At 52.8% G+C, this 27,777-nt stretch overlaps 1 protein-coding gene across 1 annotated transcript in view; it reads left to right on the top strand.

Moving 5' to 3' along the window:
- The window catches only part of PLXNA1 (plexin A1), a 274,845-nt gene that overhangs the window by 199,905 nt on the left and 47,163 nt on the right, over positions 1–27,777 (top strand). Inside the window, 9 exon segments of the mRNA XM_038409069.2 lie at positions 8,444–8,595; positions 9,657–9,777; positions 10,487–10,623; positions 11,593–11,760; positions 13,237–13,330; positions 14,016–14,255; positions 15,187–15,330; positions 18,388–18,622; positions 20,755–20,897. Coding sequence (XP_038264997.1) covers positions 8,444–8,595; positions 9,657–9,777; positions 10,487–10,623; positions 11,593–11,760; positions 13,237–13,330; positions 14,016–14,255; positions 15,187–15,330; positions 18,388–18,622; positions 20,755–20,897 — 1,434 coding nt within the window.

Here is a 27,777-nt window from a genome sequence, read left to right as displayed (position 1 = left end):
TTTCAAATTAATGATAAAAGATACTAGTGATTAAGAGCATTGAGCCATCCTATAGCAGAGATGGGCTGAGCTGCAGAGCCTGAGAGACGTTCTGCTCTGGGAGCTGGATTGGCCCATCACCTTCCACCTAGGGCCTGCAGCTGTAAGCACTTTATGGAAGGGGGTAAGGACCATTATCCCTCATTTACAGAGGAGGAAACTGAGGCACAGAAAAGGGAAGTGACAAGGTCCTGCAGTGAGTCAGCTATGGAATTGGCAGAAGGGCTTCTAAGGCCATCCTCAGTTCTAACCACTAGACATACTGTTCCAGACTGTGTGCATGACCCACAAAAGGGTCCATATGACTCCTGTGCTCTAGGTATAAGAGTGTTTTCCTATCATCCCTTGTTGCCAAAGTTTAAATCACATAGGAATTGCCATGCTGGCTCTGAGCCAGGGGCCATCTGGTCCAGTGTCCTGTCTCCAGCAGTGCCCAGCACCATGCTTTAGAGGAAGGTGCAAGAAACTTCCTAGCCTCCAACAATGAGAGATTGGCTTAAACCCTGAAGCATGAGGTTTAATGGCTTTTCCAAAATGTCTGCTAGCATTAAAGCAGTTATAAGAACGGCCATACTGGGTTAGACCAAAGATCCATGTAGCCCACTGTCTTCCGACAGTGGCCAATGCCAGGTGCCACAGAGGGAATGAACAGAACAGGTAATCATCATGCAATCCATCCTGTCACCCATTGCCAGCTTCTGGCAAACAGAGGCTAGGGACATCTTTCCTGTCCATCCTGGAAAATAGTCATTGATGGACTATCCTCCATGAACCTATCTAGTTATTTTTTGAACCATGTTATAGACTTGGCATTCACAACATCCTCTGGCAAGGAGTTCCACAAGTTGACTGTGTGTTGTGTGAAGAAATACTTCCTTTTGTTTGTTTTAAACTTGCTGCCTATTAATTCATTTGGTGACCCCTAGTTCTTGTGTTATGAGAAGGAGTTAATAGCACTTCCTTATTTACTTTCTCCACACCAGTCATGATTTTATAGACCTCGATCATATCCCCCTTCGTCGTCTCTTTTCCAAGCTGAAAAGTCCCAGTCTTGTTAGTCTCTCCTCATACAGAAGCGGACAGTAATCTCCCCAGTGAGACCTCCTGCGATGTCATGTTTGTAGGAACCAGTGGCCCTTCCAGTAAATAACCCCTTTGTTCTTCAGGGACCTGCCAAGGACCTGCCAGGAGAGAGACCTAGACCTCCCCCCCCCCCCCCCGAGAAATCCACAATCCCCTGGGCAAGTTTAGTCCCTTCCTCACAGCTGTTCTCTCCTGGTGACGGAAAGGGACTCAGAGGATTTAGTCAAGTAGTTTCTGCCCAAATCATCAGGGCTTTTAAAAAAAGAATTTTATACAATGTAATGGGAATAGAAAGATTTCTGTGATTAATAAACATCAATGAAATCTTGCTTAGGGGGATGGGGAGAGCAGGGTCTGCTATCTGCAGCATTGGATAGTCCAACCTTACAGCCTTCGGCTAGAACCTAAGATCCAGACAGTGGAACTGGCTAAAAACAGAGTGATCCTGATTAGACAGAGGGGACCAAATTCATCAAGTGCAGAAGCAGGCGTATTTCCTGTTGAAGTCATCGGGAGATGCACCTGCTTGCATTAGGGCTGGGTTTGGCCTACAAAAGGTAACGGGCCCACCTAGTTTCACTGCCTCAGGATGAGCAGGAAGGAAAAACAATGTAAAGACTATGAAGTCTGTGATCTACTCATTTTTAATGATCTGGGGGGCAGGGTGTGGAGTGATAGAAGGAGGAGCATTTCTGGGCATTGGGTGTTGAAACATGCCTTGCTCCCTGTCACCTTCCACACTCTACCTTCCTCATCAGCTAAAACAAACACCCTGTGTAAATCCTGGCTTGGAAATGCACCTCATCATCCGTCCAGCAGGAGTTCTCTTCCCGCCAGCTCAAGCTAATGTGCTGAAAACTCTCCAGTCAAGCCCCTTCTTCTTGGGTGTGGCAGCCAGGGACAATCCCAGCATAGCCCTCTAGGGATGGGCACTTCAAAGGCCTGGCAGCTCTATTATAAGGTGACCTGGTAACTGATACTTCTAGAATCACACAAGGCCAGTCTGATGCTGAGACGCCCAAGCATGAGAACTCAGATGTCACAGGACTGGGAGTTATATTGGCTTTGCCGGCGAGCCATTTGGCTTTCATTTTCAAAAGTGGCCCCTGCATCTGGGTGCCCAGCTCAAGACAACTAGAGCCTGATTTTCAGGAAGTGTTGTGTTCCTGTCACTCCAATTGAAGTCAGTCGGAGCAGCAGGTGCACACAATCCCTGCAAATTAAGCCCAAGTTGTCCCATGTTGGGGCACCAATAACTGAGCTATCCAGAATTAGCAGATGCTTCTGAAAATGTTCTGAGACCATTGTGTGCCTCAGTTTCCCCATGTGTAAAATGCAGCTAATGATAGTGACCTGCTTCTAAGGGGGTTAGGAAGCTTTGTTATTGTCTTTAAATGGTGGTGAGCTCCTTGGATTAGTAGGTACTGGAAGGGCAACGTGTTGATTATGCACTAGTAGCTAAAAGTCCTGCTGTCTCATGGACGTAATTCACATGTGTAAAAAAGCCCAAAGTGGCTGAGAACTTAAAAACTGGATGGTAGCAGCCCATGCATCTTAGGGATGATTGAACTTTTGGATATTCTAAACAAAAAGAGCTCTCAACCATTCTTGTAGCTGTATCCATCGCTTCATACTGACTCAACAGAGATTTTAGATTTCAGAGTGAGACACACAGTGAGTTCCTGGAATTGTGGTATGTAGATTACTATTTGCCTGGGAGTCATTTTAGGTCTGAAATAACCCCAGTTCTGCTCTCCTCTTGGTATGTCTGCCATCCAGGAGACCAGCTGTCACCTTATTTTGAGCTATCTGAAGCCAGTTCTGCATATGAAGTGATGCCTGCCCTGATCCCATGTGACCTCACATGGGCCCGATCCTGCTGCCACTAAGTGAGTGGCCGAGTTCCCATTGTCTTCATTGTTGCCCTATCTCTCAGCCCCCCAGCATGAAACCAATCACTCACCTGTGCAAACCTTCTCCCGTCTCCTCTGCAAGCCCCACTCTGCGAGCCATGTCCTGAGTTGATAGCATCAGGCTGTGTGGCAGGTACGCAGCCCTGGGTATCCCTGATGCGATGGGGTTGGGGGACCCTGCTTCTGACGTATCCCCGGCCAGGAGGAGAGGAGTGGTGACTGGGGTCAGTGAAAGTTTGCTTGTTGAATTCAGTCCAGATGAGTGGAGGGAGTAAGCTGCACACGGGACAGGGGGAGCCTCTGAGATGGGAGGGGGCAGGGTGTGCTCAGGCACGGCATTACTGGGTGACACACACTGTGTTAGTGAAACAATAATGGGGGGGCTCACTCACTCACCCCATTTGCTCCAGAGCACCAGAATGCCAGGAGCATGACGGCTATGCCCACAGACTCCTGTGGCACTATCCGTCTCAGGAGCCCTTCATGTTTAGCAAGCATGAATGGATTCAGCCTGTCAGCCCCCTTAAGTTGGGTCTGTATCGTTCTCATTGTATTACAGACAGGGAAACTGAGGCACAGAGAGAGGCATGGTCTTGCCCAGGGTCAGACAGTGAATCAGTGGCAAAGCTGGGATAGAACTATCTCTCCTGACTCCACTTCCGGTGCCGACACCATTAGACACTCAGTCTCCTTGTGGGGTCTCTGTGTGTGTAGTGGGGGCACTGGAGCTTGATGTCTTTGCTTCACACCTCCGGGTGCCATGTAGTTCAGATCTCCATGGAAGTCGCAAACCCAAGTGAGTTTGATGTTTCCTTCACCAGTGGGCATCAATCCATGCACAGAGCAAAGTACCCCATGCTTCTGGCACACTTAGCAACCCCTGTTGCAGAGAGGTTCTGGGTTTAAGTAGCAGTAGATGCAGCCAGTCAGGATGAAGGGGTGTTGACAGAGACGTGCTGAGGGGACAGGGACTGGGGTAGCGGGGAGTGTTGTGAGTCAGAATGAGGTGCATTGGCAGAGTGGTGGGTGGGCCTCAGGGGCTGCTGGGGTAGCAGGGGGGGCTGCAGGTCAGGATGGAGTGACACGCTGAGAAAGGAATGGGAACCAGGAGTGAAATACTAGGAGCACTGCAGGTGAGAAGTGAGATGCCTTGGCAGAGTTATGTTAGGAAGAAGCTTGCCCATCACTTGCCCTGTCAGCCTGTCATTTCACGAGTCCTAGTTTTGCCTAAAATTGCAAAGGGGGACAGCCCTGTGAGTTCAGAGAGGTCAAGGAATGAATTTTCCAAGAGTCTGGAAGGTGAAATGCCTCAGTGTCATAAACCTGAAAGTGCTTTTCAAGCCACGAGGGCTGTTTGCTTTAAATGGCAGCCAACCCAGCTGCTACTGCCTGCACTTCTGCCATCCGGCCAAGACTCTGTGTGCAGGAAGTGGGCTCTCCCCTGCCTGTTCTGCCTGGTGGGAGCAGCAATCGTGCAGGCCAATGGATTGGCGCTTTCTCTGCTTCCCTCTCTCAAGAGCAGAACTTACTGCTACATCTTCTAGAACAGCCTGGATTCCTGACTGAGCTGGAGCTCCCAAGGGATGGGCTTGTAACAAGGCCTCCTCACCCTCAGGCCAAGCTATTCACAGGTGGGCCTGCGCACTGACAGGCTGCTGGGGTGTTGGCTCAACTGGGTAGGTGGGAGAGATGGGGATGTTCTGTATGGGAAACCCAACTATGGCTAACAGGGATCCCCTTGTCAAACATCTTTTGTACAGATGACTCCACTGTGCAAATCCAGAGGAAGAACACCTGTCCCGGTGCTGTTCTGGGAAGCTTTAAAAATACCCCACCCTAGACTAGAACTCCTCTCAGGGGCAGAGGGGTAACCGGTGAAGCCAGGATTCTCAAAAGGAGTCTGCACCCACTGCTGGGGCCAGAGATCCCAAAGAGCTCAGCTCCCATTTGGTACTTAAATAAGGTGCTTTGGAAAATCTGGCCCCAACTGGGCATGCTAAGCATGTTGAAATCTGGCCCTTAACATTCCCCTTCGTGTTGCCCAGCCCTCCGCTGAGGAAGGAGCTCACTGCACCCACAGGCTGGCTGTTCTCTACACAAGGGCCCTGATTTTGGGGGGTTTCCTCAGGGACTGAGTGTCTGACTGAGGAATTTGAGCTTCCGCCTTTCACGCTGAATGCATCAGACCTGGCATGTGCTGGCTACAAGCTGCATCCAATTAGCTGCCACTGTCTGGTCCTGATATCAGTCTCTCTGTCCCTAAATCATTAAAAATAAATTAAGAAATTGCCACATTAGTTTTAGGTCCTGCATAAATAAATCAATGAGCAATCATCATCTGCTCTTGCAGCATGTGCTCATCTTTGTTCGGGCCTGTGGTTAGAGGGGGGATCACTGGTGATTGGTTGTGTTCAGCCGCTGCGCTGATTGTAGGTCCTACAGTTATACAAAGCTGTGGGTGCTGCATAGTGACGGTGGAGCGTGCCTGTGTGCAGAAATGCTGCAATTATTTAACACAGACCTCCTCCACAATATAAAGCAGAGCTAGAATCAAGCGTCTTCGGGGACTGGGAGCGCAGTCAGGAGAGCACCCATGCTGCACTCAGTGACTCCTGCACTGAGAGGACATCGAGCCTGAGGAAGATGCAAGCAGCTGTCCGGGGATGAGAGCATGGGGCAGAGGGATCCCAGAGGGGACTCCTCTCTGTGTCTGGTATTGGGGAACCCAGTCATTGTGTAGCAACACTGCATCGCAGCGTCTGGCCCCGTGTGGTCACGTGCTGTTGTTTTGTGCTGACACAGCATTGTGATGGGAAGAGGTGAGGGGATGCTGTACTGCTGCAGCCAGCATAGCCCGGGCGGCCTCTCCCCAGGGGTAGCTGTCTCCTAGATGGGAGATGGTGACCCTGATACTGGATGAGAGTGATTCTGTGCTTCCAGCATCTCTGCAAACAGATCCTCTTTCTCCAGCCTGACGAGCAGGGGCCATCCAAGCTGACATGCACATAAGTGCTTAGTACAAGAGGGGACCCAGTACTGAACTGAGCTGGGCTGTCCCCTTAGGAATGATTTACCAGCCAGCAGGCCTGCCCTGCACCCTGTTCTCTGCCACTGGCAGCCCCTGCACCCGCTCTGGCTGGCAGGTCTGAGGAGCAAGCACTCGTCTTGCGCTCAGAGGAGCCAGTTGCTGGTTTATATAAAAGGACCCTGTGAAACCAATTAGCAGAAGAGCAATGTTGTTTGTCAGGGCTGGAGCCGGGGTGGGTGGGGACTTGGGGGTGGGAAGTTTGGGAGAGCCTCCGATCAGCTCTCGCTCCCATGTGTCTTGTTTAGCTGTGACCTATCCGCGCAGCAGTGCGAGCGGTGTCATCTCTTTCCCGGGGTTGTCGCTCCCCCCGTGCACAGCTCTTGTCAATTTCACCACAGAGGATGAGGAATCTAACATGCTGGGCAGCTTTTAACACTAATTTAAAAATGCTGAACAAACAGTCGTTTCTCGCCAACCGCCCCAGCGGAGCCCAATTTAGGGGAGAACAAATCTGATCGCCTACTGCAGCTGCCTTAATGAGTCCTGATCCAGGACTTTAGCAGAGGGCTGGATTGAATTTGGGCAAACAGCAAAACCCCAAAGCCCAAATCGGTTTTACTGTCGTATAAATTCCGGCTCATGGCGTGTGATTGCCCTGAGCCTGCTGTGAGTTAACATGTGGCGTGGCCTGTCGGTCAGAGTGCAGGAATGGGAGCCAGGACGCCTGGGTTTTGCCACCAGCTCTACCACTGACCTGAAGCAAGCCTAAGCCCCAGTAGGGGGTGATTAGTTAGGACTTGTTCTGAACAGCATCATTAATTGTACATGGAGATGTTTGCAGAGCACTTTGAAGATGAGATGCACTGTGCAAATGCTAGGTGATGATTAGTAACCCTACAGTGGCCATTGCTGTGGCGAGGAACTAGATTGCCTTACTGAAGTTGCTCCTAGACTGGTACAGTTCCTCACGGCTGGGATGCATTGAGGCAGGGCTAGCTACTGCTTGGTTCTCTTGCTTCCCTGTGCTCCTCTCTGCCCTGGCCCCTGGCTGGGGAGAAGTTGTGTCTAGCGAATGGATGCCCACCACTGGGAGGGGGATATCCCCAGCTGATAAAGCATCCAAGACCCAAGGTTACAGCAGGCCAGGTTTGCCATGAATGCAGATAGCCTAGGCCAGCTTGGCTTTGCAGCAGCCGCATAGGGAGCTGGTATGGGCTTTGGGGTGAGGCGGGAGGAAAAGACCAGCCATGACTTCGAAAAGGAAATTCACTGAAAGGAAGGAGCTGGCTCCAGCACTGAGGCCTTCTCCATAGCAACCTGGGGCTGTCAAGGACAGCGCCACGATCTCTCCCAGCACTCCCTGCTATGGTGTGAGAAGGTCAGATGCGTGCTCTTGGGTCAAGGTGCTGTTCCTGTATTAACGCGCCAGCTCGCTCCCCACTGGCACCACTCTAATAGTCCACTGCCCATGGGCATTGCCAGGGCAGCCTCCTCCTGCCTCCCATTCCCCAGGCTTTGTGTTGCCAATAACCCAGCCCCTGGCATGGGAGCACAGTGCTCTCCCATTAATTCTGTTTAGTGCCTGCAGGTGTGTGCTGAGCGCCGGGGCCAGTGAAATCTGGTGTAAAATTGCCCATAATTACCTTGTTAGCAGCAGTGGCGGGCCTGCGCCTCTTTGCTCATCTGTCATCGTGCCGGCTTTTGTCAGGCCACACCTGTCTGCTTTATTGGGAATGATCCTGCTAAATGAGGCGTGTCTTGAAGTTGGGGCCTCCCTTCTCTCCTCAGCTGGCACCAGCTCAGGCATTGTTCATTGAGAGGGGTGGCAGTGGGGAAGAGGTTAGTGTCCATCGCCTTTGGGACAGCAGCCCCTCTGCAGGGCTTCTGCTGACCTTGCCAGGGCAGCAGGCGTGTAGTGGAGCTCGTCCTCTGGCCAGGGTGTGGTCCTGATTCCAGAGTGTTCGTGATCTGCCTGAAGGCCAGGCAGGCCTACCTCTTCCATGGCTGACCCCATGGCTGGGCCTATGCTTATGCATCAGCAGGCACTTGTGGGCGTGTGCAGAGTTCCTGTGAGTTAGAGGGGGTGGCTCAGTGCCTTGAAAGACCCAGGTTCCTCGGAGCCACACATTCAGATCCCAGCAGGGTGGACTCCACTGCTCCGCCACCCGAGGCAGATAACCGAAGTGCCAGGCAGCTTACCGTCTGTGGGGTGTTTGGGGGAAGCCGGGGTGAATGGGGGCCTGTTCTGCTCTGTGTGGGCAGTAAGAATCCCTGGGCCCTTATCATAGCCCAAAGTGTTTGCCCGCATACCCTTGGCCAGAGTGCTCTCTCCCTGTCCTCTTGCTGTCTCCAATTCAAGCTTTGCTTTGCTCTCTCTCAGCTGTCACCGGAGACGGGCCCCAGGCAGGGAGGGACCCGTCTGACCATCACCGGGGAGAACCTAGGCCTGAAGTTTGAGGATGTGCGCTTGGGAGTGCGGGTCGGCAAAGTGGTTTGCATCCCCATCGAGAGCGAGTACATCAGCGCTGAGCAGTAAGTGCCCAACTGGCAGGGGGCAGTCAGATGCCCTGGTCTGGTAGCCAGAGATGGTGCCCCACATCCCCACTCCAGGGTGGAGGGGTTCACGTGTTCTGAGTGGGAGCGCTCACCCTCACTGCTGTGAGCTGGTGTTAACACTGGGGCACTGAGCTGGAGCAGAGAGGGGCAGAGCCCATGCCCAGCCAGTGCAGAGAGGTGGCAGCTGCAAACCTACCCAGCCTGCAGGCCACGCTGGCCACTTCTAGTGTCTGGCCCTAGTGTCCCCTGCTGCCTTCCTCACCTAGAGCTGTGATCTCAATCAGCGGAGAGCTGTCGACCCCACTCTGACACCCACTGCTGTCTGAGCACGTCCAGCCTCACAGTTGGCTGGGAGCAGGGCTGGACTGGGCAGTTAAGTAGCGAGGTTGTGCATTAGCTCTCCCTGATAACTGGTTCACCAGCACAGCAAGTCATCAGGGAAATGGGCCTGCCTGTGTCCTGGGGCATCTAAACCCTGACACAGTCTCCTGGTGAGAACAGCTCTTCTGGTCCCATGAGCTCCAGGCCTGCCCCTGGGCTGGGTGGCAGTGAAGGGCTAACCTGAACAGTCGGAGTGAGCTAGCGGGCAGCTCTGCTTGCTGTGGACAGAGGCAACGAGGGGACACGGGCTCTCTGGGGAAGATCTCCACATGTCCTTGTGCTCACATGGAGCTTCTTGGCAGCCAGGGGCTTCAGCTTGTGCCAGGAGATCTACTCCATTGACAGCTGATCAGTGCTGGACTGTCCCTTCCCTTCCCCTCCAAGCACATACTGCTGGGAGCCGTATATTCCTGCTTCTCCATGGACTAGGCTGTGTGAATCCTAACAGCCCATCAGAATACAGGGCCAAGTGGCAAGGAAAGAGCTGTGCAAAATTAGTCAAGCGTCATGGTAGCTGCTCTTTCAGGAGACATGCACACTCAGCCCAGCCAGCCCTCGAGTCCCCAACCGCTCTGCTCCAGGGCATCCATGTGTAGCTCTGCGTAGCAGCCCCGCTATGGCAAATGCGCTGAGAGCTCCTTTCCTGCTTCCGTTAGAATTGTGTGCGAGATCGGAGACGCCAGCCCAGGCCGAGCGCACGATGCCCGTGTGGAGGTGTGCATCAGGGACTGCTCCCCCAGCTACAGGGCCACATCCCCCAAAAGCTTCACGTTTGTGGTAAGGTTATACAGTATTATCCACCACTCTACCCCTCTGGCTGCCAGCATGTCTGCCTCCCTTTGCCTTGTAGTTACCAATGCCTCTCCCTCCCAGGGGCACCAGAGGCCATAGAAACAAATCTCTGGGAAGCGGGGAGGAGGGGTGGACATGGGGGAATTATGTAATCATCTTCCCAGTTTGAAGCCTGCAGTGAGCCCACCTTGGTTTACAATCTTGTCAGTTCTCCCAAGCTAAGTAGGGATGGGCTGGCTCTGGACTTGTGTGGGAGACCTAGGAAGACCCAGACACTCCGGGAAGCAGAGCCAGTGATTCCAGACACAATGCGTCTTGCTCTGAGTTGACACTTTGCTGCTTGGAAGCACTGTTTTTCAGCTGGAAAGAAAAAACAGGTTCCTTTCTGCTGGTCACTCTAGATCCCAGCGCTCACTCCTTGGCAAGAGTTGGGTGTCTTGGTCAAATCTCGGCTACCTGCTCTGCCTTTCTAAAATCTCCTCTGCAGTTTCAGCGGGGTATGGGATCCCTCCAGACACCTGCCCTAAACTTCAGTGTGTTGTTGCTGTCTGACAGCTACTTCCCACCTCCTGCACATCTTGCTCTGATAGCAGCTGCCCCCTTTGCCCTCATCCATTAGTGCAGCTTCTGGCTTTGCATGTTGTCATTCGCTGCTCACGCTTGAATTGCTGGATTTGTTGCTTTCTTTTGACAGACGCCCACTTTCTACCGTGTGACTCCAGCTCGGGGTCCCCTCTCTGGGGGCACCTGGATTAGCATTGAGGGCAACCACCTCAACGCGGGCAGTGATGTCACAGTGACCATCGGGGGACGACCGTGTGTCTTTTCTTGGTAGGGTTCCATGGACAGGGGATCGCTGGGGCGGGCTGGAGAATCAGGTATGATCCCTGGGCTGTGCGGAGAGGATGGGGAGTGGACCCACAGCCCTGTCTGGGGTGGAGCAAGGTTCTGGAGTGAGGTGCCTTTGCCAGGTTCCTGTGGAATTTCTCCCTCGAAATCCTGGCTTTTCTATTTCCAAGGATCCTGAAAGAGACCAAAGAATGAGGATTTTGTCTCTAAAATCACAAAGCATGAAGTGGATAATTTTTAGATTAGGGATGATAATGGAGCGGCTCTTTAAATATTTTCCTGTGGTAATTACTGGTTATCAACCCTAATCGCTGCTGTTTGCAGCAGCCACGCGATGGGGAACGGTCGGGATCTGTGCTGGCTTCTCCTGGTGCCTTTTGTTTTATTTTTCTCTCTGTTAACTGACAATTTCACCAGCACTTCCCCGAGGGAAGGCCGGGAGATGGGTAGAGACGGAGGGCAGTGCCTCGTGATCTGTTTCCACTGGGCTTGCCCAAGGCTGACAGGACCAGGAGCGGTGTCGGCAGGTTCCAAAGTGCACCCCATCTCCCAGCTGGAGGCTGTGGATAGAACTGAGGAGGGCTTGCATTGATGAGGCTGTCCTGGACACCTCACAGAGCTCCCTCTCTGATTGCCAGAAACTCCCCAGCCCAAAGGTCCCGTGGCTTATGGTGAAGTTTGTGTTTTGAACTGACAAGGGGATGCTCTCCAACACTGTTCTGGCATCTGCACAATTGGGCTGGTGGCTTTCTGTCCCGCCTCTATCACTTGAGTGCTGTGCCTACCTCTGGGGTAGGAGGCGGTGGAGGGTGCCCGCGAGGGCTGGTAACCATGAAATAGAGTCTGGCGCTCAATGTGCAACCTGGGGGGAGATGCTGTCCTGCCCCTCCCCATAGCCAGAGATGCTCAGAGCCTCCTCAATGTCTGATGGCTCTTCTGTCTTGTCCCCAGGAGGAACGCCCGGGAGATCCGGTGCCGGACGCCACCAGGCCAGAGCCCTGGTGGGTCACCCATCCTCATCAATATCAACCGGGCTGAGCTGAGCAACCCCGAGGTGAAGTACAATTACACAGAGGACCCCACCATCCAGAAGATAGACCCAGAATGGAGCATCAACAGGTAAATCTGCAGGGGGCAGGGAGCCTCATGCTCACCGGGGTGGACTGAGGGGAAAGGAGGAGTTACCCATGAGCCCTAGCAGGTGTGAGCATATGCTGAGTATACATGAGAGGTGGGGCCCTAGCACAGCTCTTCTGAGCAGGGATTGTGCCTCTGATATGTCTGTACAGCGCCTCACAGGCCTGGGCTCCCATCCAGACCAGGGCCTCTGGGCGCTGCCGCAATAGGCCATTGGAGGGCTGGCTACAGGACACGTTCCAGAGCACTGGGAGGAAAGCAGGAGCAGCCAGGGGTGCCCGGCGTGGTACCTGGTCTCAGCGCATTCCTGGGATTGCAGCGCTTAGACTGGCAGGGAGCAGAAGAGGAAAGGGCTTTCATCCTGGCATTTGGCTGCAGGGAATAACATGAAAGTATTTCTGAAGGGTTTACCTGTGCTGTTAAAAGGCTTGAATTGGCTGGAGCAGAAGGTAAGGACTTGATTAAACTGCACATGCCATCGGCCCTCCTGGAGCCTGGCTGTGAAATAGGCTCCCCAAAAGCCTGGGTGGAAGCCGTGCTGCTCTGGGGCATTTCAAGCACAGACCCAGAGAAGGCTCTGTCCTGGCCCCCAGAGCATACTTAGGTGGACTCTCCTGGGGCTTTTCCATTTCTAACTCCCACACTCCTCTGGGACTCACTGGATGGCTAAGGGAGGTTGCCAGTCGGAATGTACCATGGACGTTCTCAGCTGCTGCTGCTTCGGGGACCCGTGTTGAGATGGGATGGGAGGGTCTCGCTCCTTGGTAGGCACGTGTACATGTTCCAGAACCCACCCCCCAATCGGCACCATGGTGGCAGCCTCAGCAGAGAGGCCAAGGCTTGAGTGGATCCCTGGAGACTGAACTCCCCACACATTCCAGAGGTCTGTGGCGGAGGGAAGCTTGCCCTATGGCAGCCTGCTGTAGCTGGCTTGTGAGCTTGCAGAGATCTGCAGTTGCCAGGACCTCAAACCCAAGACCTTCCAGCAGCATGAAGCCGATAGGCACAGCAGAGAACTTGCCCAAAGCAGCCAGGCTCTGTGCTGTGCTCTCGGTGCTCCGCTTGCCTGGAGGTGGCAATTGGTGACCGCTATGGGAGTGGTCCACAGGGGTGATGTTGTTTCAAATGGAAGCCTCTGGCTGATCTGCCATGGCGGCTGAAGGGGAAGTCAGCTGTTCCTGCTGCGTGGACAGAAGCCAGCATGGCGCCATGAGTCGGGTGGCACATTGTTCCCAATGCCAGAATCTGGCCCGTGCTGGTGGGTTGTTGGGATGTGTCCAGACTGGAGGGACAACCCCATATTCCAGTATTACAAGCGAGTCTCTAGGGCTTCATGTTGCATACAGGATGGGACAGGTTCCAAGATAAGCAGCAATGGCATGTGCCCACCTTCACCAATGCCTGGGTGCCCTGTGCCAGAGTAGCCTCTCCTAACTCCTTCCTCTCTGCGCCTCCTAGCGGTGGGACGTTGCTGACTGTGACGGGCACCAACCTGGCCACCATCAAAGAACCCAGGATCCGTGCCAAGTATGGCAGCGCTGAGAGGGAGAACGTAAGTAGATCTCCGGCTGTCTGGGGAGGCCCCGTGCCTGGTTGGGGAAGGGAGGGCAAGGAGTCCTATCTCCTTGCTTCCATGCAGGACACCAGTGAAAAGCATGTCCTGCCACCTCCCCTGTGTACCTGTGACCTTGATGGTCTCAGTCATTAGAAGAGAGACACCAAGCCAGTTGGGTCTCACCTGGGGAGGGCCCAAAACAGGTCTGTCACTGGTGGAGAAGGAGAGGAGTGGGGAACTGGATGCTGTATCTGGTATCCCGCTGGCAGTTCGGGGGGAACTGACAGGCAGTGCTCAAGTGGTGAGGGAAGATATAGGGGCTCCACTTTATATCCCTTTTCCCTTGGGAGCAGTGAGAAGGTGGGATTATGGATGGGGTGTGGCTCAGTACCAGCTGTTGTGCAAAATACCTCTGGATTTTGACTGGCCACAAGTGCTCAGTACTTTGGTTTTGCATCTCTGTTATAAGGGCTTCCAACAGCGCAGCACCTCTTAGGTTCGGGAGTGATTTGGAGGGAAAAGTGCCCCCTTCCAGATTCAGCACAACTACTTCTTGCAGGAGGTCTCCCCTCCTGGGACTGACCACTCTTGAGCCAACTTAGGTTGTGAGATCAGACCGTATCACAGCCTGAGATGATGGGAGACTGGTCTGATCAGCCTTGGTGCCTTGTCTCCTCTGTAGAACTGCACCGTCTACAACGACACCACCATACTGTGCTATGCTCCATCCATCGACAACCCGTCCCGGAGCCCCCCCGAGATCGGTGACCGCCCAGATGAGATTGGCTTTGTCATGGATAATGTCCAGGCGCTGCTGATTGTTAATACCACCAACTTCGTCTATTATCCAGACCCCATCTTCGAGCCCCTCAGCCCCTCTGGCATGCTGGAGCTCAAGCCCAGCTCTCCCCTTATCCTCAAGGTAAGCTCCCCACAGCTCTTCTCCACCATCGCCTCTGCTGCCCTATTGCAGCCCGAGATCTCTGGCTTCCTTTTCTGCCCTGGGCCAGCTGCATTTCCCCACTGCGCCTTACAACAGGTCAGAGAACTCAAATGGGGATGGGATGGACCAGTTCAGTTCAGAGCTGCATGCCCGGCAGCTGGTCTCTTGGGGGTTAAATGGATTGTGCCGGCCAGGTAAGTGGGGAAAGGGGGGTATTCCCTGCCCTGCAATGGGAGAGCCATCGAACCCCATTGTGTCCTTACAGACCCTCTGCCTGCAGGACAGGTGGGACTTTCTGGCTCTTGGTAAAGGCCGAGGAAGTAGGGTTGTGCGTGCAGGAGGTAGGCAAAGGATTGTGTTCCATGAAGATGGAAATTGGGGGGTCTCAACCTTTTCCAAACTGCCTCCCTCCCCCTCAGCAGTATGGGAAGGGCAGGGTGGTTGGGACCCCTTGACAGCAGGAGGTGGCGCTCCCCAGATTACGAAGCCCCAGTTCGTATCCCCATGGGGCAAGTGGGTATGTGGCACTTCAGAGCCTTGCAGAAGGGCTGTGGAGTGTTTGAGACAAGGGCACTCCCTGGTTAACCGTGTGTCTCCATGGGTGGGAGGGCCGTCCCTCCTCTCAGAGCTCAGGGACAAAGTCATCCCTGGTGTAACTGCACTGCAATCAAGGAACGTGCCCTAGGAGTTTGGCCCATTCTGGGTGCATCATCTTTGTATTTCCCTGGCTCAGATTCCCACTCCTCCTTCACTTCTTGTTGGACCTTTGTCAAGGAGTAAGGGGGAGCGGAAGGATCCCTGCAGACTCCTGCTCTCCGTGGGGTTAGAAGGCTGAAGGAGAGAAATTGCTTGGTGATGGGAGAATCCAGCTGCGGGAGAACTAATGATCTCACTCCTTGTTCCCTTAAAGGGCCGGAACCTGCTCCCGCCAGCTGCTGGTAACTCCAGGCTGAACTACACGGTGCTGATTGGTGACACTCCCTGCGCCCTAACGGTCTCCGAGACCCAGCTCTTGTGCGAGTCGCCAAACCTCACGGGACAGCACAAAGTCACGGTAATGCTAACCACCCAGACCAGCCTCTTTGGGCCCTGGCATCCTTGCAGGTGTTGCCAGGACTGCACCATGCCATGCACTGGGCACTTGTTCTTCCCGCTGAATAAGCCTTGTGTGGTGGGGCCCAAGACAAACTGCCTCCAGCTCTAAATCAGAGATGGGATATCGTTTATCAAACCTTGTCGGGTCCCACCTGAGTTCTGAGGCAATGATAGCTGCATTTCCCCGCCCCTGCTGGGAGCACTGTCTATAGCAACACCCCAGGGGAGTCCCCCGGGCAGCAGCGTGCACACAGCACCGGGAACCTCCTTGTGGCGTCCAATTGTAAAAGTAGCCCAAGTTACCAAGAAGTATAGCTCTGCCATTGACAGCAAGTGTGTGTGTGTGTGTGTGTGTGTGTAGGGTAGGACATGGGCTGACATGCTGATCCCCTACCTCCTCCTGCATTGGGCTCTGCTGTACCCCAAACCCCTCTTGCATGGCACCCTGCTGTATCCCAGCCCTAACTCTTCCCTGCATGTGACCCTGCTATACCCCAACCCACTCCCTCATAGCACTTTGCCATACCCCAGCCCTCAATCCCCTCCTGCATGGGGCCCTGCTGAATTCCAGCCCTGTCCCCAGGGTCATTCCCCTCTGGCTCAGCCCATGCTGCAATGAGGGACAGAGTAGCCTGTTAAGCTGAGTGCATTGTTGGTGTGCTGTTCCTCTGCAGGCTAGGGCACTGGGCTTTGTAAAGATTCTTGTTTCCTGGGGGCCTCCCAAGCATCTGGTCTGGCACACTGCTCACCGATGGTCGCTTTGGGGGCAACGCAGTCTGATCACGCACCATGGTGTGCCCAGCAGTAGCTTACGTTCAGCCTGGGACATTAAGATCCCCTTTTACTGATCAAGGGGGCAGTGGCTGGAGACCGAGGGGGTTAATCCCCTTCTGGCGTACATTGGAGAGCATGCAGGAGCCATTCCCCTTTCGCCCCCTGCCTGGTGCCAGGTGGCCACTGGTCCCTGTCGGGTAAAAGCTCATCAACACCGGATTATGTGCACATGCAGGGGCTTAGATCTGCTGGGAGGAGCCCCTGGCTGCCTGCCTCCCTATTGCCTAGTCCCCCATCCCCAGTAGTCTGTTCAGAGGGGCTGAGTGCTCCATCCAGCCCTGCCATGAGCGCGTGTCATTGTAACTCACACTCTGGGTGGGCCTGGCTGGTCTCCGTCTGAGCCATATGGTCAAAGGGTTTCCGCTCCCTCACTTCCCCCAACCCCTGGGTTAGCTTTAAGTAAGATTCTTTGTCAGGTTGTAGCTCAGCAGCAGCAGCAGCGCTCAGGGTCTCAGTGCAGCCTTGTGTATTTGAAAGGGACCCAGAACAGTCCCCCCAGGCACCTCATCCATCAGGGAACTCACTTTACATCCCATCTGTTATTGTAATGTTGTCTGAATGAGACATCAAACCCGCTGCCTGCTCTTCACAGGCGCTGACAACACACCAGCATGTCTTCTGCATCCCATTAAATCTGTACATGCGCTCGGACAAGCCCCTCGCACTGTAGCCCCCTGCACCTGCTCTGCGGCCTGCCCTATGGCTTCCTCCAAACCACAGGGTCTCTACCTTCTGGTGTCAATGCCCCTCGGAAGTGAGGGTTCGTTTAACTCACTGGGGTCAGCCCAGGCTGGCATGATAATGATCTGACCTTCCTATTACACACCTTGGACACTTGCCACTTGTGTGGACACAGAGATCCTGCGGTCTGGGGGTCCCTGCTTTCTGAGAACGCCATTCCAGCATGCACCTCCTCCCCCGTAAGGAAGAGGAAGGGAGGTTCGCCACCCCCACCCCCACTTTAAAGAGGGAATCATAGAAATGTAGGCCTGGAATGAACCTCAAGAGGTCATTTAGTCTAGCGTATTGCACTGAGGCAGGACTAAGTAAACTTAGCCCATCCCAACAGGTGTTTGTCCAACCTTTTCTGAAAAACCTCCAGTGACAGGGATAGGCTCCTTGGAAGCCTGTTCCAGAGTTTAACTACCCTTCGAGTTAGACGTTTTTCCCCAATATCTAACATAAATCTCCCTGGCTGCAGATTAAGCCCCTTACTTCTTGTCTTACCCTCAGTGGACACAGAGAAAAATTGATCTCAGTCCTCTGTATAACAGCCTTCGACGTGTGCGGAGGCTGTTATGAGGTCCCCCCTCAGCCTGCCCAGGTTTTTTAACCTTTCCTCACCGGTCAGGTTTTCTAAACCTTTGATCATTTTTTTTTTTGCTCTCCCCTGGTCTCTCCAATTTATCCACACCTTTCTTAAAGTGTGGTGCCTGGAAGAACTCCACCTGAGGCCTCCCCAGGGCCGAGTAGAGTGGGACAATCACCTTCCGCGTCTTACATAAACACTCCAGTTAATTCACCCCAGAATGAGATTAGCCTTTTTCACCCCTTCCAGCTTGGTGTCATCTGCGGATTTTATACGCATACTCTCCACTTCGTTATCCAAGTCACTAATGAAAATATGGAACAATACTAGACCCAGAACAGACTCCTGTCACATCCCACTAGATACCCCGCCCAGTGACAGTGAACCACTGATAACTACTTTGAGTATGGCTTTTCAACCTCCATTGTGCACTCCCCCGATAGTCATTTCATCTAGACCACATTTCCCTAGTTGGCTCATGGGGATGTCATGGGGGACTGATGAGCTCCAGTGAGGGTGACAGGCCCTCCCTGCCCCTTCCCAGCTGGCAAAAGCCTTCTGATAACAACCTGCCTCAGTTAGGAGAGGCGCCTTGATCCGCACCCCCTGAGCTAAACCTGCTCTTGACCTCTTTTCCATGCCAATGGGAAGTCTCCCTGACTCACCCAGCTGCAAAACCCTCCTGTCCCCAGATGCATTATGGGACATATGAGAGTCAGCCGGGGACCCTGCAGTTCTCTTTGTATTTCACCCTCAGCCTTTAGGGTGGCAGGTGGGTGGAAGAAGGGGGCACAGAGCCCTCTCAGCAGGGAGATGAGCCACTGCACAACCCTTGGCCCTAATGTGAAGCCCTTTTCCTCCCGTGTGGCTCAGATCAAAGCTGGAGGGTTTGAGTTCTCCCCGGGGACGCTGCAGATCTACTCGGACAGCCTCCTGACACTGCCTGCCATCATCGGGATCGGCGGCGGGGGTGGCCTCCTTCTGCTCATCATCATCATTGTCCTCATCGCCTACAAGCGCAAGTCCCGGGACGCTGACCGCACCCTGAAACGCCTGCAGCTGCAGATGGACAACCTGGAGTCCCGCGTGGCCTTGGAGTGCAAGGAGGGTGAGTCTGTCTCTGCTTCTCTCCCCACGGCTTCCCAGCTTCAGCCTGTCCCCACCTGTCAGCCCCTTCACCTGCCTTGCCAGCTCTGCCACCTCTGGGTCGTTGGTTTTTTTCCCCTCTTGTGTTTGCTCCAAGACTCTCTGTTCACACCCTACCGTTTGGTGAAGGAGGTAGCAGTACCATGGACATCCATGATCCCTCAGGCAAAACCCCCCAGGTCAGATGTTCAGGGTATTGGTGTCCCCGTGCGTGCAGGCTGGCAGGCTCATTTCTACATCCGATGAAGTTGTATCCGATGAAGTGAGCTGTAGCTCACGAAAGCTTTTTTTTTTTTTTTTTTTTACAGAGACTCCCTTGAAAGCCCCCATCCTCTGCAGCATTGTTGGGTCCTTTCCCTGGCTGCATCTGTATTCCCATAGGTTGCTGCATGTGCATTTGCAGGCAGCAGGTTCCTATCCTGAGTGCCACGGCTTGTTCTGGCTCTTGATGTGTCTGCACCTTGTCTGGTCCCAGTGTGGGACAAGGATTCCCTCTGTATATGACACAGGGCTGCTGCATGGTCTCACCACAGTGACAGCACAGTACCTTGCGATGCACCATCCTGGTTTTATGGCACAAGGGTCTTTGCTGAACAAGTGTTTCCTACTTGCTCCCTTCTCTTTCATATCCCCCAGTATCCAGCTCTGCAAGCACCATGTCTGCTTGCAAAGCTTCATGCTCACCTACTGCACATGCTAACTCACTGCACCCAGAACAGCCTGGTAAATCTGCCCTTTCATCTCAGAACTGTGGGCCTTGTGCTCCTGATCTACAGGGACCTTCCCCCACTCTAAGCCATCCTTGGGACCGGAGATCCAAGCAGGTGAAGAGACTTTGTTGGAGGGAAACTTAACTTAGTTTTAGTAGGATTTATTTTTTCGGTTAAGGATTTTATGTTTTTAAAGTCTAAAAGAGGACAAAAGAGGCTAGAGAAACCTGCCTGGAAAGGGCCGTGAGTCTCTCATTATGTGACAAAGGGATGCTGCAAAATTGGACAGAATGCCTCTTATGATCCTGCCGATAAAACCTAATTGCCCATTATCGCCGCAAGCCAGTGCCTGGGGCCGTGACCCTGCCAACCGCAGCCAGCCCAGAGGCTGGGGGAGAAGTGGGCACCTAAAACGAGATAATAAAAAAGAAAAAAAACCCTAAAAATCCATGTAGATGGCAATAGTGACAGAGAGAGGGGAGGGTGGAGGGGATCTCATCTCCTCTTCCACAGCTGGCAGATAAAAGGATCTGCTTTTAATTAAAAGGCGCAATCTCTTCCCTGCCTTTTCTTTTTTCTAGTCCCTCTAGTTACAGATAAGATAGTGAGCCTTTCAAGCTGACTTTGTTTTTTCTCATCAGGCTGACAAGCCTGCAACCCTCTGCCTAGCTTCCAGCTCCCTTTAAAGTGCTGTTAATTTGATTTCTCTGTGTGTTTTCTCTTTCCCTTATACAGTGCTAGAGATTCCTCCCCTGCCCCCAAAGTCTGCCCTCATGGGTACCATTAAAGGCTCAGGACACCATTTCCCCCCCTCTGTCTAGCACGAGCTCAGGCTGTGCCTGTTCTTACCCCAGGGTGCTGGGTCTGTGTTGGGCTTTTCTCTCTAACATTATTTAGGTCAGAATGAAACGAGAACATTCTTGTGGTTTAAACCTCTCTCTCGCCCAGCATCTCTGCCATGTCGTTCACAGGCGCCTACAGGTTTCTTATGTATGTGCACGTAGCAAGGCGGGTTAGAGCCAAGAGGCTGAGGCTTCAGGACTCCTGGGTTCTATTCCTGACTCTGCTGCTGATTTGCTGTGTGACCCCGGGGAGGTCACGTCCCCCTCCATGCTTCTGCTTTGCCATGTGTAAAATGGGGATAATGGTACTGTCCCTCCTGACAGGGCATTGTGAGACTGAGCTAACTGATGTCTGTAAATTGCCTTGAGCCCCTCTGATTACCGGTGCTAGGGACAGAGGGCAGCCCCCACTGCTCTAGATTTGTGGGATTCTTGTATTTTGCTGGCGCCAGTGTGGTAGCTCTAGGGCCCAGCCTGACCTCTCCTGTTGACCTCCTGCAGGCCCATGGTCCCCTAACACAACTCTGCTCTTTCCATCCCAGCCTTTGCCGAACTGCAAACAGACATCCACGAGCTGACGAATGACTTAGACGGGGCTGGCATCCCCTTCCTGGACTATCGCACCTATGCCATGAGGGTCCTCTTCCCCGGGATAGAAGACCATCCTGTGCTGAAGGAGATGGAGGTGTGGTAATGTGTGTATGTGTGTCTGTCTGTCTCTCTGATGCTTCACACTGGGGACACCTGCCTCTGGGAGCTGTGCTTCATGCCCATCTGCTGCAGGGTTCACCATTGCAGCTTCTTCGTTCATTTTTAGTGAGGATGTCTTGGAAGTTTCAGTGAATGATGGGATCTCACAGGTCTGGGCTCAGCAATGGGTGGGGAGAGATTACTGACCCAGGAGTGACTCTGGCCACCCATTCAAGGAGATTGCAGCATGCTGCCGTGGGCAGAGACTCTATTCTGGCAAAAGTCCATTTTCTTTACAGACCATGGAGGAGCATCCTTCATGGCAACCTGTCCATGCAGTTTCCTCTGCCTGAGATCTTGGGGTCTGAATTCGTAGCATCCTGGCGGGTTTCCCAGCCAGGAGTGGCTGAGGAGATTGCATGTACGATGTTCTGAAACCTCCCTCTTGGTCCTCCGGGACCCCCATGGTAAATTTGGGTGACATCAGGGTTTCGTCTCTTGGACTGAGAGGTTTACTCTGCTATGGTGCCCTGTGACTCCTTAATCGAGGGATGAGAGCTTACAGGACTGCAGTGCAGCGCAGCAGAGGAACCTAATGCAATCTTGGGCTATGTATTTTTTAACACAGTGTATCACTTTGACCCGTTAAACTTTTACCCCCAACCGGGGAGATTGCAGATTATGTATTCCGTACGTAACCCGCTCCTAAACTGAATTTCGCATCCCTTGATAATCTGTACCTTATTCCCTGATAACCAGAAACTTCTATGCCTAAACTCTGTACCATTTTCTTTTTACTTCAATACTATCTTAATAAAATTATTAACCTGCAGCGCTCATTGGCACAGATGTCACTGAGGCCAAGAATTAACAGGGTTCAAAGTAGGATTAGCTATTTCTACGGATAATGAGAAGATCCACAGGTATGTTAGATAGGAACAAAATGTCTTTATAAGGGATACAAACCCCCAGGCTTCAGGGCAATTAGCTAGGTGCTGAGGGCCAGATTTCAAAAGCACTCAGCCCCCACTGAGAACAGATGGAGTATAGCGTAAAGTGACAAGAGTTAAAAAGAAACTTCCTCTGTAGGCAGGTTATTCCACAACTGTCCATAATAGTGTTTCTTCACCTTGTTCTAAAGCGTCTGGTACTAGCTTTTGTTGGAGGTGGGCCACCAGTCTGATCCAGTCAGGCAATTCTTATGTTCCTGTCTCATCACAGAGCTCAGAGGAGCCGGTCCCTGTCTGTGCGGCTCCGGGGAGGCAGTGCCTGGGGCAATCAATACGGTTCTGGGTACCTTGGTACCAGAAGATGATGACAGATTGGAGGGAATTCAGAGAAGAGCAACAGAGAGGGGAAAGTTTGGAAGAATTAAGTCTGCATAGCGAGGCTGAATGGCGACAGGAGGAGGGAGGGTGGATCCATCTAGAGACACTGGAAGGGGCAAACGCCAAGGAAGCAGAGGAGCTGTCTGGGGCAGTTTTGGGGAGGGAGTATAATGGGATGACGTTGAGTAAGAAAAGCGCAGGAACGTTTTTCTGATCGCTAGATCTGCTGGGTTGCGGAATAGTCTCCTGAGGGAAGTGGCGGAAGTCCCTTGCCTTGGCACACTGGAAGCGCTGAGTGGACAAAGCACGAGGAAATGCACAGTAGAGAAGCATCCAGTGCTGGTCTCAGAGAGTGGGGCTGGTGCTGCAGACTAGGCCTGGCTCATCTCTCTTGCTGGTGATTCTGAGACTCTAACTCTTGTGCTGCTGGTATCGTTCTGCCTTGCAGTGGGAAGGTCATTGCAGCCATAGAGCGATAAAACATTTCACCAGCAGGCTTCTCCCAGGCATTGAAGCATGGGCTCAGCCTGTTCCCATATTTCTGGGGGACCACAGATCACCCAACCAGCAGCTGCTTCCATCATTATTGTCCCCATCTGATCCTTCACCTTGTCTCCAGGAGGGTGACCCTGTGGCCTAGCTATAGCACTCCTAGGGCCATGTGCTTGCTACCCGCTTCCCCTCTGGGAATTGTTGCGCTTTCACTCCCACCTGGGGAGAGGGTTGCTCTTTCCTTTCAGAGAACTGCATTGCCACCTTCCACACCCCGCTTTATTCCTCTGCGGCTGCACTGACCAAGCTTCACCCAGCTAGGCCTATGTTGCCAGCTGGGCAAGAGCCTGGGGCCACACCTCGTCTGCATTAGGTGGAGCAGACTGCATCTGCCCTTCCTTTTAACTGAGACCTGGAGCCCCTGGAGACCACCAGCATGATCGAGGCGGCTCTCTGCATATCTGAGGGGGCTTCACTTCCTTGTCTAAGACAAGCATGGCTGCATTTATGCTGCCCCTTCTCCACGGCTCCTGAGCATGTGGTCTTGGACACCAGCCTGTCCCTCCGTGATGCATCTTGCCATGTACCAGTCAACGTGAGCATAGGGAAGCCACTGCGTGGCTACCACACTCACTGACATTAATATCAATATTCGTATTAATATCATTGCCGCTGTCATTTTCTACTGTACTTGATTTATGCAATTGGTATGTTTGATGCATGACTGGCTGCTCATTTCCAGCAGACTTGTCTGACATCATCCAGCTTTCCAGCTCCACGGCTCCTCCCTGCAGAAGAGCATCTTCCCCTGCTCTCCAACCAGCTCCCCCTTCCCTCCCAGCCTCACAATATCTGCTTAATTTAGTGCATGCAAGTCCACATAAATTGGCTTCTGGTTTTCCTCAGTACCAAGGTTGCTCTTGATTGGGTTGGTGCGGGGTAACCTTAGCTTCCCCTCGCTGCTGACCGGACACAGTAATTAATGTTGACGTAGACTTCAGAACATGTTTCGGAGCAGTAATCATCCCTGCTGCAGGATGCAGAGTTATTAATTACAGGGAATCAGCCCCTTTCAACTGCAAATGCACATGCATTCATTGTAACCCCGATGGCTGCTGCTACTGTGATCTGGCTCTCTCAGTAGGGTAGCAGGTAGTTCTATCTCCCGTGCTACCTTTTGTCCCTACCCACAATGGGGAGGGAGTGGGGAGGCACTTGTCCTGGCTTTCACCACAGAGGCCCAGTGTTCATGGATCTACCTTCCCCCAGGCTTGCAGGAGGCTCAGACAGTGCTGGCCTGGCCATGGGGCACTGCACTGTTACCCCACAGCACAAAGGTGTCATTCCCTCCTGTGCTTCACAGCACAAAATGAAGAGGTCAGAGAGACCCTGACCCTCTCTCGTTTTCCATTGTAACAAGGGCTTTACTCAGCTTGGGCCTTCGGTGGGGAGGGGCTAATTCTTGGCAAATAAACCTGCTAAGAGGGGGCTGCATCTTCATAACTGTCTTGCTACCTCTGCTAGCTCTCCATTCCCAAGCTCACCAGGCCCATTCCTCTGTCCCCTTCTGCCCCCCGGATCTGACTCAGGGATGAATATTCCCTCAGCCCAGACACCATGGAGATGACAGATGACAGTCATGCGAGGGAGAGGAGTGAGTCCTCCGCACAGACAGGATGGGCTAGAGGGTAGGAGCCTGCAGCTTGGACTTGGGACACCTAGGTGCAGTGCCTGGCTGACGGCAGGGTGTGGTGAGGATAAAATGAAGGTGGGCGCTCAGAGGCTATGGTGATGAGTATCTAAGTATGAGGTAGATGGATGAACCTCTCAGGGGGGGTTCTGCCTCCCTCTCTGCTGCAAGCCCCAGCCAAGCCATAGAGCTGTGCTTTTGAGGAAGTCATGCTTTCCATGATGTTTGAGGTTAACCAGTCATTAGTGGCCCAGACCCCAGTTCCCCTCCGTGCTGAGTTCTGCATTAGCCTCAGTGTTGGACAGACCCTGATTCCAAGTGCGGAGGCCAGAGGGTGGATAAAAGCCTGTCCTCAGGCCAGCTGTCAAGTGGTTTTCCTGTGTAGCATGGCTGTAGGGAGGGTGTAGGAGGAAGCTGGGGTGAACTCTTTGGAGGTGAGGGGGTGTCACTGTGTGCTAGCATTCCTTGCTCACATGCAAGCAGGAAGCTAGGCTTGATCCCAAGACCTCGCCTCTTGCTCTGTGTAGCAGCACGGCCTGTTATGGGAGGTGGCCCTCTCAAGGACAGACTGGGGAGGCACGTAGCAGCCTGCCCCACTGTCCTGGCCGTGAAGCCTCTAGTGAAGAACTTCTGTGTGTTGGGTGTGAGCTAACGGGTAGGGCAGACCCTTTACTGGAAGAGTCTTCCTGTGTCATTGCCAGCCTTAGCTAGCAATGGGAGCCACACATGGGCTGGCTGAGTAATTCTGGGGCGCACAATGGGAATCCTGGGCTCTATCCCATACGATTTGCATTTTGCAGAGGAAGAGTATTATTTGTCAATTCAAGTGAAATTGAAAAACCAGTGTCTGGCTCCCCAGCCATAGTCAGTGCTGTCCTTCCCTCTGTGCCTGAGAGAGGGGTGTGGAGAGGACAGTGTGTGGACAGGAGGAGGTGGGGAGATTTGGAGAAGATGGATTTTCTTCACAGGCTCTCTGGCTGATGCCCATCAGGGTGTATAAGACACACATGGGTGTATAGCGTAGAGGTACTGCTGCATAAAGGTGTCTTTGTTTCTGTTATAAATGAAGTATTTTCAGGGGGTCATAAGCTGCATGTGAAAATTGCCCTAACCAGTGGCACTCCTCACTGCCCAGCGTGACAACCCGGTCCTAGGCTCTGCCCTCTCGTGCTCTCTGTTTCAGGCTCAGCCCCTGAAGGGTGAGGAGGGGAGGTGTCTGAAGTCCCATTGCTCAGCCATGGTGCCTCAGCTGTGGCAGAGCCAAACCAGTGAGAATGCAGCTGATGTTTCTGTCCTACTGTCAGTGCTACCTGCCACCTTCCTGCTTTCCTGTCTGTTTAGGTAGCCCCAATGAACTTAGCTCACTGGGCAAAGCTAGTGCTTCCAAACTAGAGCTGGGCCTAAGAGGTGGGGCTTGGGTCTGGATCTGGATTCAGGCTTAGGCTGGGGTTTGGATCTGACGGTTCCAAATCCCCCTGAGATTTTGGCTCTGTATAGTTGGATGTCAGGTCAGCTGCTGTTGGGAGACTTTTGCCATCTTAAAATGTTCTCACAGCTGAGCTGGACCCAGAAAACAGGCTCCTTCTGGGTTTGGATCCAAACTGGGAGGGCAAATTCAGGTGCAAGGATTTGAATCCACCTCCTCCCCCCAACCTAGAATTCCTAGGGTGTGTTCTGGCCCATCTCAGCCTCGCTTTTGGCAGTTGGTTTGCAGTGAACACACTCTGTCTGCTATCACTTCCTCAGTTAGCATGGTGGAGGAGAAGTTAAAGGGCCAAGTTGGGTGGCTGGGGATAGAACTTACTGATAGGAGAGAAGGGATGAAATTGAATCAATGACAATTTAGGTGGAATATCTGGAAACCTTTCCCAATGAGAAGACCTGCTAGACAGTGGAATCCTTTCCAAAGGGAAGGGATGGAAACCTCATTGAAATCTAGACATGACAAAGCCCCAGAGAAGTAACTGCAGAGGATAATTCCTCACTGGTCTTTTTCCAGCTCCAATATCTGTGATTTTAAACATACTGTAGTCCAAATGCAAGAGAGAGCATGTGGGCTTAGTCGGGAAGCGAAGTGTTAAAAGTTTCAAGGGAGGAAAAAAACCCAGATTAAATAAAGCAAATACAGTTGTGTAAGCTTCATATAATTTAATCAGGTTTGCTTTTATTTGTCCCCTTAATCAGAATGAGTGTAACACTAGCTATTACAAGTGACGGGGAAGGAGCTCTTCCACACACACACTAATCCGAAGCCAAGTCTTAGAGCCTTCATTAACAGCTCCCTTTTGCTTTGGGTTTGTGTGGGTTTTGCTTTTTTTCCATTGCTTTGTGTGAATTTAAGCCTGATTAAATATTTAAATTCTTTATTGTTCATTTACTTGTGCTAATGATCAGGGAGTTAGACACACAACTGCAGCAAAGCGGGGAAGCAGGGGCTCAGTGAGGGTGCTCTCAGTGACATTGTGTGCTACAGATGCTTTGTGCTCTCCCCTGCTGTCCTCTTCCACCCCCTGCGCGAGACCCTGATAAGATCACCCGGGTTGGACAGGACCAAATTCCCAGTTTATCAAGCTTTAGCTGCTCCACTAGCTGGGAACACGGCTCCAATAGGATCGTGCCATTTGATCCCTGCATCTCCCAGCCAAGCGGAGGACAATGTTTATTTTGAAATTGTAGCCTGAGCCCATCTGAAATCAGTCAGTGTGTCAGAAATGTGACAGGCAGCCGGCTCTCCATGCTCAGACCCACATCAAAACCCCAGGGGACAGCTGAGTGCTGAAGGCAGCGGTGCCACCTGCCTGCCCTGTCCCCAAAGAATCCCTCCCTCTTTCTCACCCTTCCTTTCAATGGCTTTGCTGCCAGAGTGACATTAGCACTAGCAGACAGTGCTGGAGTGCTAGCCTAAGACTTGGGAGACCTAGGTTCAATTCACTGTTCTGCCACAGACTTCCTGCATGACCACGAGCAAGTCACGGAGGGTATGTACACACCAGCACTGTTTCAACCATCTGTCAGTGCGCACTAGGGAACTCTTAGTGCGCATCATCCGGGTCCAGGCAGACGGTTAGCATGACAGGCTGGAGCTTTACAACCCAGCTTGATGTACAGTAAGTGCTTGGGTAGACATGCCCAGACCTCGTTCCCCAGCTGGAAGATGAGGATAATAGTATTACCCAATTTAAGTGGTACTGCGTGAGGCTTGGGAAGTGCTCAGATACCACAGGAAGGGGGCTATCTAAGTAGAGAGATGTGCAGAGAGACTGTCTCTTTCTGCAGGGCAGGTACAGCATCGCGGTAGTTTCCTCACCTCTGCCCTGCCGGGACTCCTTGTAGGAGCAAGTTCAGTCTCTGTCACTCGTTCATGT

The sequence above is a fragment of the Dermochelys coriacea genome, chromosome 7 (assembly GCF_009764565.3).
Source record: "Dermochelys coriacea isolate rDerCor1 chromosome 7, rDerCor1.pri.v4, whole genome shotgun sequence".
Taxonomy (NCBI): Eukaryota; Metazoa; Chordata; order Testudines; family Dermochelyidae; genus Dermochelys; species Dermochelys coriacea.
This window is presented reverse-complemented; position numbering and strand designations above follow the sequence as displayed.